Source organism: Sciurus carolinensis, chromosome 4 (assembly GCF_902686445.1).
Source record: "Sciurus carolinensis chromosome 4, mSciCar1.2, whole genome shotgun sequence".
Taxonomy (NCBI): Eukaryota; Metazoa; Chordata; class Mammalia; order Rodentia; family Sciuridae; genus Sciurus; species Sciurus carolinensis.
This window is the reverse complement of record NC_062216.1, coordinates 151692281-151705225: the sequence shown is the minus strand read 5'-3', so window position 1 is coordinate 151705225 and position 12945 is coordinate 151692281. Positions and strand designations below refer to the sequence as shown.

General features: G+C 34.8%; 1 protein-coding gene across 3 annotated transcripts in view; it reads left to right on the top strand.

Moving 5' to 3' along the window:
* The window catches only part of Nr2c1 (nuclear receptor subfamily 2 group C member 1), a 46874-nt gene extending 35457 nt beyond the window's left edge, over positions 1–11417 (top strand). For 2 of the 3 annotated variants that reach the window (XM_047549861.1, XM_047549862.1), the window contains exons 11-14: positions 4526–4665; positions 6383–6520; positions 8177–8282; positions 9584–11417. In XM_047549861.1, the coding sequence (XP_047405817.1) occupies positions 4526–4665; positions 6383–6520; positions 8177–8282; positions 9584–9758 (559 nt within the window). In that variant the 3' untranslated portion in view covers positions 9759–11417. The remainder of the gene's footprint in view (positions 1–4525; positions 4666–6382; positions 6521–8176; positions 8283–9583) is intronic. The other variant, XM_047549863.1, reaches the window with a different exon arrangement.
* Positions 11418–12945: the final 1528 nt, after the last annotated feature.

Below are 12945 nucleotides of genomic sequence, written 5' to 3'. Positions count from 1 at the left end.
CCCAGTATTGTCAGGAATACTAACTTTTTTTTTTTTTTTTTTTTTTTTTCATTTTTTAAGTCATTCATATATATTTTATGACAACAATGAAATTAAACTATAAAGTATAAGTAGGAACAAGGAAATAATTAAAATGACAAATATAATCTCAACTTTTTGAAAATTGAACGATTTTAAATAATTCACTGTTGATAAAAACAAATCAGAAAAATTTATGCTCAGCATTGTGATAATGATAAACGTGATAAAAGTTGGATCTACTGTGAAGCTTATATCCTTATTCCATGTATTTTTAAATTTTTTTTGTTCTTTTTAGTTATACATGACAGTAGAAACCATTTTGATATATTTATACGAGTTTGGAATATATCTTAATCTAATTAGGATCCCAGTCTTGTGGATATACACAATGGTGAGATTCACTGGTGTATTCATATATTCATATATGTGCAAGGTACTTTCACATAAGAGGTATAGCACAGGTCAGCTCTGATCCCCCCACCCTCTTATTTTTTTCCTTTCCTGTGTTCATTAGGTAGTTACCTTGTTTAGCTATTTCCTCTTTAAAATTTCACAATTAGAGATCAAGATGAAAACCAGTTCACTTTTAATATTTCCTCCTGTTTAAAGTAATATTGAAGTATAGAACTCTCTCAAGTAAACCCTCACTCACCAGAGGTAACTAACCCTGCTATTAACAGTTTGATATCCTAGATTTTTCTACACCATGTTTATTAAATCATCTGAACACACTCACATTTACATATCTATTCTTTGCCTTGCTCTTTACATGTACATTCTAGACCTGTTCCTATGTCAGCACCTAAAATTTACCATGTTTTTCTTAATGGTTACCCAATATTCAACTTTATGGGTTTATTATAATTTACTTACTTGTCTTTTATCAGTGTATATTTGGATTATTGTCAGTTTTCTTTGTTGTTATATCCAGTGCTGTAATGCACATTTTTGCCTGCCTGTGTAGTACTTCTATAAAATAGGTTCTTAAAAGAAGAATTGCTAGGTTTAAGAAGATGTACATTTGTACTTTGGTAAGTACAAAAGTATGTTGTCTTCTAAAATGTGTAGAGCCAGTTTATGCTCACATTAGCAGTGCAAAAGAATGCATGCTTATTTCCACAAGCCCTCCTCAATTCTGGGTTTTACACATCTTTTCTGATCAATGAAAATAGTATCTTGTAACCTTTCTCTTTGATTTTGCTTAACTGAGATTGAAATACTGAATCCTTTTCTATGTGCAGATTTTTAAATAATGGTTTTCTTTGTATTTAAACTTTCAAGCTTATTTTAATAGCCAATTTCTTATTATATGTAATCCTTCTCAAGTACTGAATGAGAAAGAGATCAACCTGGAGTCAAAATCTCACCTGAAAAATTTCCTGGTGAGAAAAAAATTACTTTCTTAAGTTTGCAGTATTAGCCTTAATATTGAGTATATTCTATTTTTTAATAAAATGTCATGTAAAGAAAGCTGTGATTCTTAATGATTTCTGTTAAACACACTGATTATCTTAATTTTTAATGTTTATTAAGCAGGAAAAAAGTACCATTCATCAGATTCACACATTTCTGATCAGGATGTTCTTATCAACTGAGAACCCTTTGAACAAAGAAACCAATCTTGTAATTTCATTATCTTACTCCTTTTATAATCAAGCAAGATTATAAAAGGATTCATACCCAGCCAGGTGTGGTGGCACACACCTATAATCCCAGTGGCTCGGGAGGCTGAGGCAAGTAGATTGCAAGTTAAAAGCCAGCTGCAGCAAAGGTGAGACACCAAGCAACTCAGTGACACCCTGTCTCTAAATAAAATACAAAAAGGACTGGGATTGTGGCTCAGTGGTTGAATGCCCCTAAGTTCCAGCATCCATCCACCCTCCCCCACAAAAAAAGAAGGATCCATACCCACATCTTTTCTGTCTTTTCTAAGTTCTAACTTCTACCTGCTCTCTGTCCCTCAAGATCAGAAAGCATGTATTAAATTCCTTCTATATGCCACGTACTATGCTGTTCACAGAGATTCAGCAATGCAAAGGGAACATTGCTTTCAGTGAGGATTTAAATATGGGAGACAGACTTAAAAGAATAAGATACCACAAACTGTGTATAAAATACAAATGCATAGATAGAACCTAGGAAGGGAGAAGAATGCTGCCAGAGAATGTTTCAAGAAAGTTGGCTCCGAAGTGTATGTTAAGGAATAAATAACCTTCTTAACCAGGAAACAGTGCAGGGAAGAACATTTCAAGAAAACCACCTTTAGTAACTCACTCAACACTTCTTTTTTCCTCTGTACTGGGGATTGAACCCAGGTGCACTTTGACCACTGAGCTACAGCCTCAGACTTTATTTTTTTACTTCGAGACAGCGACTTGCTAAGTTACTCAAGTAGAACTTGAACTTAGGATCTTCCTGCCTCAGCTTCCTGAGTTGCTGAGATTGCAAGTGAGTGCCATCATATCTAACTCACACAACACTTTTTATTGAACACCTGTTATATACTTGTTCTCATCATGGCATCTGCATTTATTTTTTCTTCTTCCTGGAACATTGCTCCCAAAGAGCTTGGCAGGGAGGGCACACATGTGCATGGGCATCAAACCTATGACCTCACATGCTAGGCAAGTGTTACACCGAGTTACATCCCCAGCCCCGTATTTTTAAAAAATTATGTTCCAGGGCTGGGGAGATAGCTCAGCTGGTAGAGTGCTTGCCTTGCAAGCACAAGGCCCTGGGTTCGATCCCCGGTACTGGAAAAAAAAAAAAAAAAAAATTCTTTCCCGTCTTTTTCAAATGACTGAAATGTCACTGCCTCAGCAATGCCTTCTTTAACCACCTTACCTCCCCATTTTGTTGTATATCAAACTACTTTGTAGCAATGTAGCATTGTCATTACCTGAAATTAACTTATTATTTATATAATCATATAATATTTATATAAAATGTTTGAAATTATACATCTGTTGTGTTTCCCTTCTTTTTCATGAAAGCACATGTAATCCATCTTGTTAACTGCTAGTTCTCCAGTGCCTTAGAGAGAACCTAGCATATGTTATGACTTGTTTTTCAGTATAGTTATATTTTTAATTGACACATAGTAATTGCACACATTTATGGGGTGTAGGATGACATTTCATTACACTGATAATAAGATAATCATGGTAACTGGCATGTCTATCACCTTAGATACTTCTATACTTAGATACTTAGTATCACTTCTTTGTGTTAGGAACATTGAAAATCCTCTCTACTAGCTATTTTGAAATATTCTATGATTATCCACCATAGTTATACTACTATAAATATAGAATATTAGAAATTATTCCTTCTGGGGGCTAAGGATATGGCTCAGTGGTAGAATACTTGCCTAGCATGCTCAAGTTCCTGGTTTGATCCTCCAACACTGCCAAAAATATATTTTAAAAAATGTGTATGTGTGTGTGTGTATAATTACTCCTAACCATCTGCCCCTAGACCATTAACTATACTCTCTTCATTTCCTCCCTTCCCCTACCTCTCCTCCAGGATCTGGTAACCACTATTCTATACTTCTTTGAGGTCAACTTTTAGTTTCCACATAGAAATGAGAACATGCACCTCTTTATAATTTTAAGTAAGATATAGGACATTCAGTGTCTGTGCATTTTATAAAGTTACGCAGTCTGAGACCTGGGAAGCTTATTTGTCTAAATTCAAATGGATAACTGATTTTAAAACCATAGTGCTTTGAATGTATTTCTAAATACTTTTTTTACTTTCTTATGCTGTGAAGAGAGTTCTTATTCAGAAATTCAGGAAAGGCCTTTGGCTTTTTGTGTCTCTTGTTTTTAATAAAATCATGAGTATCTCCTTCACAGGGTTACTAATGTGTCTTCTGATTGTAGTATGCATCATTTCTCCACCAAATTGATTTGCCTTCCCACTGCTAAATAATTCAGTTGCCCCTTACATGTATTTAAAGTAAAAAAAGCTGATATATATATATATATACACACATACACACACACACACACACACACACACACACACACACACACTTTTTTCAGAGGGCAGGTATACTGGGGATTTAACCCAGTGGTGCCTTACCACTGAGTTGCATCCCCAGTCCTTTTTATTTTTTATTTTGAGACAGGATCTCAGTTGCTGAGGTCCTTGCTGATCTGCCACAGCTGGCTGAGAACTTGTGTTCCTCTTCTCTCAAACTCCTGATTCACAGGGATTACAGGCATGCATGCACCACCATGCCGGGCAATAAAAATATTTTAAGTTTATAATATTACTTTCAATTGTTCTTATAAACTAACTGATAATGAGCTAATATTTAAATTCTAAGCACTTTTCATCAGTTACCCTCAGCTATGCAAAACAGAATTGATAAGTCTTTGCCCAATTGGTCTTTCTAGAGTAATTTTAGTAATATTTTTAAGTACATGGATCAGTTGTAAAATATATAAGGTTTATCTTAATACTTGATTTATACTTTTGCTTTTGTTTTTAATAGGCAAGAAAACAGCATATCATTGGTAAAAGCTTATTGGAATGAACTTTTTACTCTTGGCCTTGCCCAGTGCTGGCAGGTGATGAATGTAGCAACTATATTGGCAACATTTGTCAATTGTCTTCACAGTAGCCTTCAACAAGGTAAAAAGCACTTTATTTATTACCTTTTCCAGGATGTACAAGGAGGCATCAGTTTTATAGAATGTTATGACTAAAGTTATATATCCTCATGATTATATTAATGTGTTAGGTACCAGTACCCTTTATACTTAATACATTTTTTACATTTTGGTAAAATCCATTAGTTATCCAAAAGTATAGTTAAATGAGAGTGCAGCAAAATTGATACTAGTAAATTTAAGTCTGGCAGACTATCTTAGTCCATTTCCTATTGCTGAAACAGATGCCTGAGAAAGAGATTTATTTTGGCTCGTAGTTCTGGAGGTAGAAGAACCTGGCACTACCATCTGCTCAACTTCTAGTGAGGACTTGATGGTAGAAAAGCAGAAGAGCAGGCAGGTATCTTTAGAAGAGAGACCACAAAATAAGTGAGGACGCCAGAGAAGGTCAAGGAAGCCAGACTTGCTTTTATAACAACCTGCTCTCCAAAGAACAAATCTAATCTTGAGGAAGACATTAATCCTTCTTAAAAAGCCTCACCACCTTAGCACTACTACATTGGCAACCAAGTTGCAACATGAGGGGACAGATCACATCCAGACCAGAGCCCAGGCTATTTCTGACCAGAGCCTGTGAATTTTTATACTTCAGTACAGAATTCAAAAGCTTATGTAGTCGTGATCAAATGTTTAAAACACATACTTCCCAATTTTAAACTCCTTTGCTTCATTATAGCCCTTTGATTCCTAGTGTGGGTTAATTTCATATCAGTTCAGCAGGGTATATACTCTCAGGTAAGCAGAAAGGAAGAGTCAGGGAACAATCCTTACTCTTTTTCCTTTGCTAGATGCCAAGGTGATTATAACTGTCATTCATTTAAGGAGACAGGCAATAACTGGTTTATAAAGTGCTTAACTTTGGAATAGCTTATGACTAACCAGGAGGGTGTTTCAACCTTTTGAGCTTAGGAGTGATTTTTAAATTGGATACTATTTTTTGTTCTTTAGTATATTCTCTTTTTCATTATTTTATATTGTCGTTAAATCATCTCCTTTTTCCTCATATTTAAGGACAAAGAAATCACCTTAAAATCTCATTTTAAGTATATCTAGAAGGCAGCACCACAGTCCCACCTTATTTATATACTTCTAGTTCTAATTCATTTCTCATATACTTGTATGTGCCACATACCACCTACCCTCAGGAGAGCTATGGTTGACTGGTTACTAATGTCTTTTATACATATCCTTCCACAATAAACTAAAATATTTACTGTAAAACTTTATTTTTTTTTCTCAGTTTTTCTTTGATCTTAGCAGGGGTTTATTTGTTTTGTATTTGCTAAATATTTATGTTTATTATAGTAATATTGCTAATTCTTAAAGATGGTTTTGTGCATTATTTTTTCTATTGATACGAGCTTAAATAAAATCCTGTTACTAAAATTTGAGTCTTTTATATTTTGATTGGCCAGTTTTTCAGGTGGTTTTCTCTATACCTTTCCTTCTCAAAGATGTATCTTAAAAGGAAATGTTACATTAAGGGTTGCTGTAATAACAGTTGAGTTTTTGAATGAGCAATATCTAACGATGATCAGTTCGCCCATAATTAGACTCTGAATTTTACATTTATAGATTGGTTATATTCAAAGTTGGAAGTCAGTAAGAAGGAAATATAGTAGATGAAAATAATCTAACGTTTTAGATGAAAACTAGAAGTATTTGTTTTTTAATTAAAGATAAAATGTCACCAGAAAGGAGAAAATTGTTGATGGAGCACATCTTCAAACTACAGGAGTTTTGTAACAGCATGGTTAAACTCTGCATTGATGGATATGAATATGCCTATCTGAAGGCAATAGTACTCTTCAGTCCAGGTATATAAACATTTACTTCTTCATTAGAGTACAGTGTTTGAGGATATGGAGGAACTGAAACCCTCATACGTTGCTAGTAGGAATGTAAAGTGGCACAGTTGTCTGGGAGGATATGTTAAGTAGTTCCTTAAAATAATAAACCTGGAATTACCATATGACCAACAGTTTCACTCCTGTCAGTCTAAGAGAAATGGAAATATGCACAAAAATGTGCATATCAATGTTTACAGAAGCATTGTTAATAATAGCCCAAAAAGTAGAAATGACTCAAGTGTCCATCAACAGATGATTGAAGAATCAACATGTAATATGTACATATTATAGAGTATTATTCAGCCATGACAAGATGTAAAATTCAGATATATGCTCTATGACATAATGAACATTGAAAACATCTAAGTGAAAGAAACTAGTTACAGTGGAACACATATTGATTCCATTTATATGAAATAATGTAGTGTGGGCAGACCTGTAGAGAAATAAAGTACATAACAGTGGTCGATAGGATCTAGAGGCAGGGCCCTCAGGTGTAATTACTGATAGGTAGAGGGTTTCTTTTTGGAGGGACAAAAATGTTCTAAAATTAGATTGTGGTGATGTTGGCACAACTCTATACCAAAAAATCATCTTTGTATACTTTATATTGGTGAATTTTAAGCCTGTTAGATGTCTGAGTATGAGAAGGAAGGTTGGAAAGCGGTGAAGGCATTTATATAGACCAGTATTTGTGTTGTTAACCCTGGAATTTCTTAGGTATGTTTTGTTAGACATAGTAAATACCAGATGAAAGACAATTGTTGCTTGTTAAGGCATTAAATTCTCAACCTGTTATTAGAGCTGTTCTCTTACTTTGCTGCCAGTTTCAGTTTTCACAGACAATAAAATGACAGACAAGCTCCATCTTTTTGTTTCCGTTTTTTGGTTTCCTTTTATGGTGCTGGAGATTGAACCCAGGGCCTTGCTCATGTTAGGCAAGTGCTCCGCTACCATGCTATACCTGCAGCCAACATGTGTCTCCATTTTTATCACCACCAATTTGCCACCTTCATTTTCTGTAGGTGAAAGTTGAAAAGCTAGGCATCATTTTTATAAAGTTCTTTTAGTAGTATTTCCAGCTTTGCGAAATGTCACAGTGACCATTGAAATGCTTGTGTAGATGACTACATTTTTGTGTTATTTTTCTGATAATGATAATGTTTATGTTTCATAATTTCATAAGTACTTCGTTACCTAACAACAGGTTTTTTTTTTTTCATTAAAAAAAATACTAAAATACTTTCTAAATGCAAATACTCATGAATAAAAAAACACTTCTTTAAGCTGGTTGTTCACTCCTCTTTAAAACCATAAAATCATAAAATGATTGAAATCCCTTCCACTGCCTTTGGAACAGAAAGAAAACTTTATTTTAGTAACATCCAGTTGTCTCATTTTTAAGTAGATGCTAGAATATGTATATGAGGTAAAATAATTTCAAGTATGTAAAGTCCAGTGTTTTGTATATAATAGATGGGCTTGATATTTCTGCAATAAAAGAGCCACACATTTTATAAATTGGCTTCTTTTTTGACTAAACTATATTTTCATCTCCACTTTCAGGGTTTCATTAAATGAGCATTCAGAACTAGGGTAACAATATATTCTTTAATGTTTCAGATCATCCAGGCCTAGAAAATATGGAACAGATTGAGAAATTTCAGGAAAAGGCTTATGTGGAATTTCAAGATTATATAACCAGAACATATCCAGATGACACTTACAGGTATCTAGAAGTTAAATACTATATAATTAAGTTCATTTAAAAACATTTTGTGAATCTTGTTATTTCATTATTTTTCATTATAAGAATAATTAAATGTTTTCATCGGTGTCTATCTTTGGACTAGCTAATGCCACTGGAAGCAGTAGTGTGACTGGGGTGTGACTCAGTTATAGGGCACTTGACTGGCATGTGTGAGGCCCTGGGCTTGATCCCCAGCACCAGAGGGGAAAACAAAGGAACAGTTCATTGTTGTGAGTGCTTTACATGTAGTATATTAATCAGTTCTCACATTTTGTATGCTAAGAGAGACAGGATAAGTAACTTATTCAAGGTCACAGGATCAGGCATCCAATTGGAGTCTTGGAACCTAACTCCACTAATGGGGGCGGTGACTACTGTATGATTAGGATTAAGTCAGTCCATATGTGTAAAGTGCCTAGAGGCACATCTGTTGTGCAGTAAGAGCTATGTAAGTGTGCTTGTATATGATAAATAAAACAGTTTAGCATATTTCAAACTAAGACCATTTTACATATAATAGTGTGTTATACCAAGTAATGTAGATTTGTAAACCAGTTCCATCAAGAAAACCAGCCTTGGTTTATCTAACTAGTTTTCCTTCCCTGCTTCCTTTCAGTTCTGTGGATGGAGCTCAGCTAGTGGGAATGAACAGGAACTGAATAATTTTCGTAGTAGAATTATGCTTCATACAGGAGCTCTTGTCTCATTTAGTCTCAAGTTAGAGTGCAAGGTCATAGGAGGAAGCAGCAGTGCACTGCAGAGGTGGTTTTATCACAAGGGGCAGTTGAATCAAGATTTGGACCTGTGGTCTTGATTCCATCCATATTCTGTGCTCTGGGTAATATCTACTGCTATCTGTTACATCATTTCCAGTAGTTTTTTTGCAGAACATAATCAAGAAAACTTACTGAACCCCATATATCCTGATAACACAAAATATTGCATTTGTACAATCTGAAATGAGTTGCTAAGTCATTCTTAACTGTATAACCTGACCCATGGTTTAATAATTTAGTTACCTGGTCCTTAGACCCTAGTGGGGGCAGCACAGCATAGCAGTTGAGAACAAGGCCTTCATAAGGAGCCTTCAGACTACACTGGTATCCAGGTGACTAATACTTTTACACACTTGAGATATAAAGTTGTGGTTTAGACTTACAAAAATTAGATTGTTATTAGTCTACAAATAATATACATGCATAAATTACTAATATCTTTCTATAAAATCTCTTTTATTTTCAACTTTGTTCCCCTACCCCCTTTTCTCTTTTTCATTTTAGGTTATCCAGACTTCTCCTCAGACTGCCAGCTTTGAGATTGATGAATGCTACCATCACTGAAGAATTATTTTTCAAAGGTCTCATTGGGAATGTACGGATTGACAGTGTCATCCCACATATTTTAAAAATGGAACCTGCAGATTACAACTCTCAAATAATTGGTCACAGCATTTGAAAGCTGAGATCATAGTGCTATAAACTCATTGTTCTTTTTCCGGAACACAGGAAAACACCCAATTGAATTCATTGCTTCCAGAGTATGTGGAAATTTTGACTTTAAAGAGTAACCAAAATCCAAGGTATTTTTGTTTTAGTTTCTTTCAAAGAAGACTTTTTAAAGTGACTGGGTAGGCAGCAGGAATTAAATATCCCTTTTTGTCTTACATAAATGAATAAGAAATACTATGGATTTATTCTTGGTAAAGATGACATCTGAAGCTGTCACCTCCAGACCATATAAACTAAGATTTCAATTCTATTTTATTTTATAAAGCAAATAAATTAGTCTCTTTTTTCCCCCCCAAATTGTGTTCTATTCATATTTAGCTTCATTTTGAACTAGTATAAACATTTAGTGGTCAAATATCCTTACGGAGGAATTCCGTGCATTTTATTCTTCATTGTAATCTGTTTAATTACCATATCAAAAGATTATTTTATGCTCGATGGTATAATGATAAAATTAGAACTGTAGGAAATTATTGAATATGTATTTTTTTGCCTGTGTAAATATCATGATATCCTTAAGCATATACCACTCATTGCTGGCAGTGAGATACAGGCCATTTGTGATTTTTAGTGTTATACATTATTAGTTACAAGCACTTTTTATTTACATGGCAGCAAATGGTTCTGAGAATTGCTTTTGAGAATAAGGTGGTATTCGTGTTTTAATATTTTTGGTTTACTGCTGTGTTTTAAACATAGTAGAGAATAACTGAACCCAAAATATTTCAGTATTTCAGAATAGGTATTAAAATTGTTGTTCTATTTCATAAAAGAACTTCTGCCCTCATCCTCTTTTCTGATCTACATTGTAGCTTCTTGACCCTGCTCTGGGTTTTAGCCAATTTCTTTTAGGTTATTAGAAAAATTCCCTCAATTTGTTAAATAATGGATTTATCATAGCCAATTCATGTTTCCAAGGTGAGTTAAATAAAAAAACAACTGATAATTTTTAAAGATAAAGGAATATGCACTGATTTTTCACTGTAAAGTGGAGGAGGACTGCTTTAGCAGTAGGTGAGGCTCAGCCTGAAGCTGTGGTATTGCCACAACAGCATCTTAAACTCCTGGGATGCCTTCCACAGTACTGTTACAAGCACAGCTGGTACTGTTAAATACTCTACTCTGCTTTCATGATGAATTATTTTGATAAATTTGTTTATTGGTTTTTCAAACAAATATGGAGATTTTATTGCACTCAGTACATTTTTTAGTAAGGAATTTTACAATAGAGGAAAAGTTGGGGGGTGCAGATTTTACTAATTACTATTTTAATAGTAGCCAAAAATTTAAAAGTATCAGCTTACACTTTTTACCAACAAATTAAGGGAAATGTTTTTTCCCTATCTAAATCATAATTTTTGTCAATACCTTTATTTATAATTATATGCTGGGAAAAGCTCCATTTAATATAAAATGCCCAACTGGAAAAGTCAGTAGGTTTTTACCTTTTTAAAGCCAAGGTAGTAAACCAAGGATTCAGAAAAATAAAGCTTTAAAATAATGTACTAATGGTTAATTACATTGTTTCTTCCAGGTATTTTTCCTGATTAAATTTGTAGATATATTTGGAAGTGTTTTTAAAACTATATTAAAATGTGACTTGCATTACAAACTTCTGTATCCTGCCCAGTATATTTTATTTCAGTGTTTATATGCTCAGTATTTGGATATCCTTCATGTCCTGAGACTGAGGATATAACAGCATTATAACATATACGTTACCATGTGAGGCCCTGGGCTCAATTCCCAAAACAAAACAAAACACATTCATGTCAGTATTGTAGGAGCAAAAATAAATAAGTCAGGCACAGTGGTGCACACCTGTAGTCCCAGGGATTTGGGAGACTGAGACAGGAAGGTTGCAAGTTCTGGACCAGCCTCAAGTGACTTAGACACTATCTGAAAAAGACAAAAAGGAGTGGGAATTTAGCTCAAGAGTAAAGCACCCCTGGGTTCAATCCACAGTAGCACAATACATACATACGTGCAATCCAAATACCCATTGATGGGAAAATGAATAAGTAAATTGCAGTATGGTATGCAGTGGAATACTATGCAATGCTGAAAAGGAGTAAATTGTTGGTGTGGATGAATCCCAAAAAATATGAAAAAGCAATCCCAAAGTTATACAGAAGAGTGTAATTTAACCACTTCATTGGGGGAAAAGAAAAACTCTTGAGAGAACTCATGGTAAAACAGTTTAAAAAACAAGAGACTTAGTAATACTAAATTTAGAATACTAGTTATTTCTGGAGGAATAGAAAGATGCAAACAAGAAGGGATACATATAAGGCCTTCAAAAGTATCAGTAGTGCTCCAGTTATCTGTTGCTTCCTAACCAACCACCCGAAGTCTTAATGGTTTAAAAGAACATTTATTTGCTTTTGAATCTACAACCTGGACAGAGCCTGGCAGGAACAGCTTGTCTCTGCTCCATTCAGCCAGATCAGGGTCTGCTCAAAGGTTGGGGTTTGGAATCTTTGGAAACACTCATATGTCTGGAAGTTGAGAGTGGCCATTTGCTAAGACTCCAAGTGGGACTAAAGCCAGAATGTGTACATGGTCCCTTTGTTTGCTTCCTCACAACAGTGACAGTTCTAAGAACAAGGGTAGACAGCCAGGTGGACACCATACTGCCTTTTGACACCTGACATGAGAAGCCATCCAGTGTCTCTGATATACTCAGTTCATCAAAGACATCAGAAAAGTCTGCAGTTTGAAAGGGAGGGGAAATACTCTGCACCTCTTGGGGAGAAGGTAGTTAGCTTCTAGAAGAGCATGTGGAGCCAGAAATGTACTGGCCATTTGGGGGAAAAGATGTCGTGGTATCTCAGCAACCTCACTTAGAAGCCCGAGGTAGAGAAGGGCTTATCCAGATAAGATGGGGGTTGGGGGAGGCATGACTTCTGCCTACAGGGATTGCTTATAAATTGATACACTGGAAATTTTATAAAGCTTAAGCTGTTGTATCACCTTGGACTAAAAGATACAGAACAGTACAAAATTAAAAGAGCTCTTTATGCTGGAAGGAAGACAGCCAAGAAAATGACTGCTGCGTGCCTGACCTTTTAAAGTTTGGGGAACCAGAGTTTTTTTGAAGTCGTTTTTTAGAAAATACATTCTGTTACAGTATT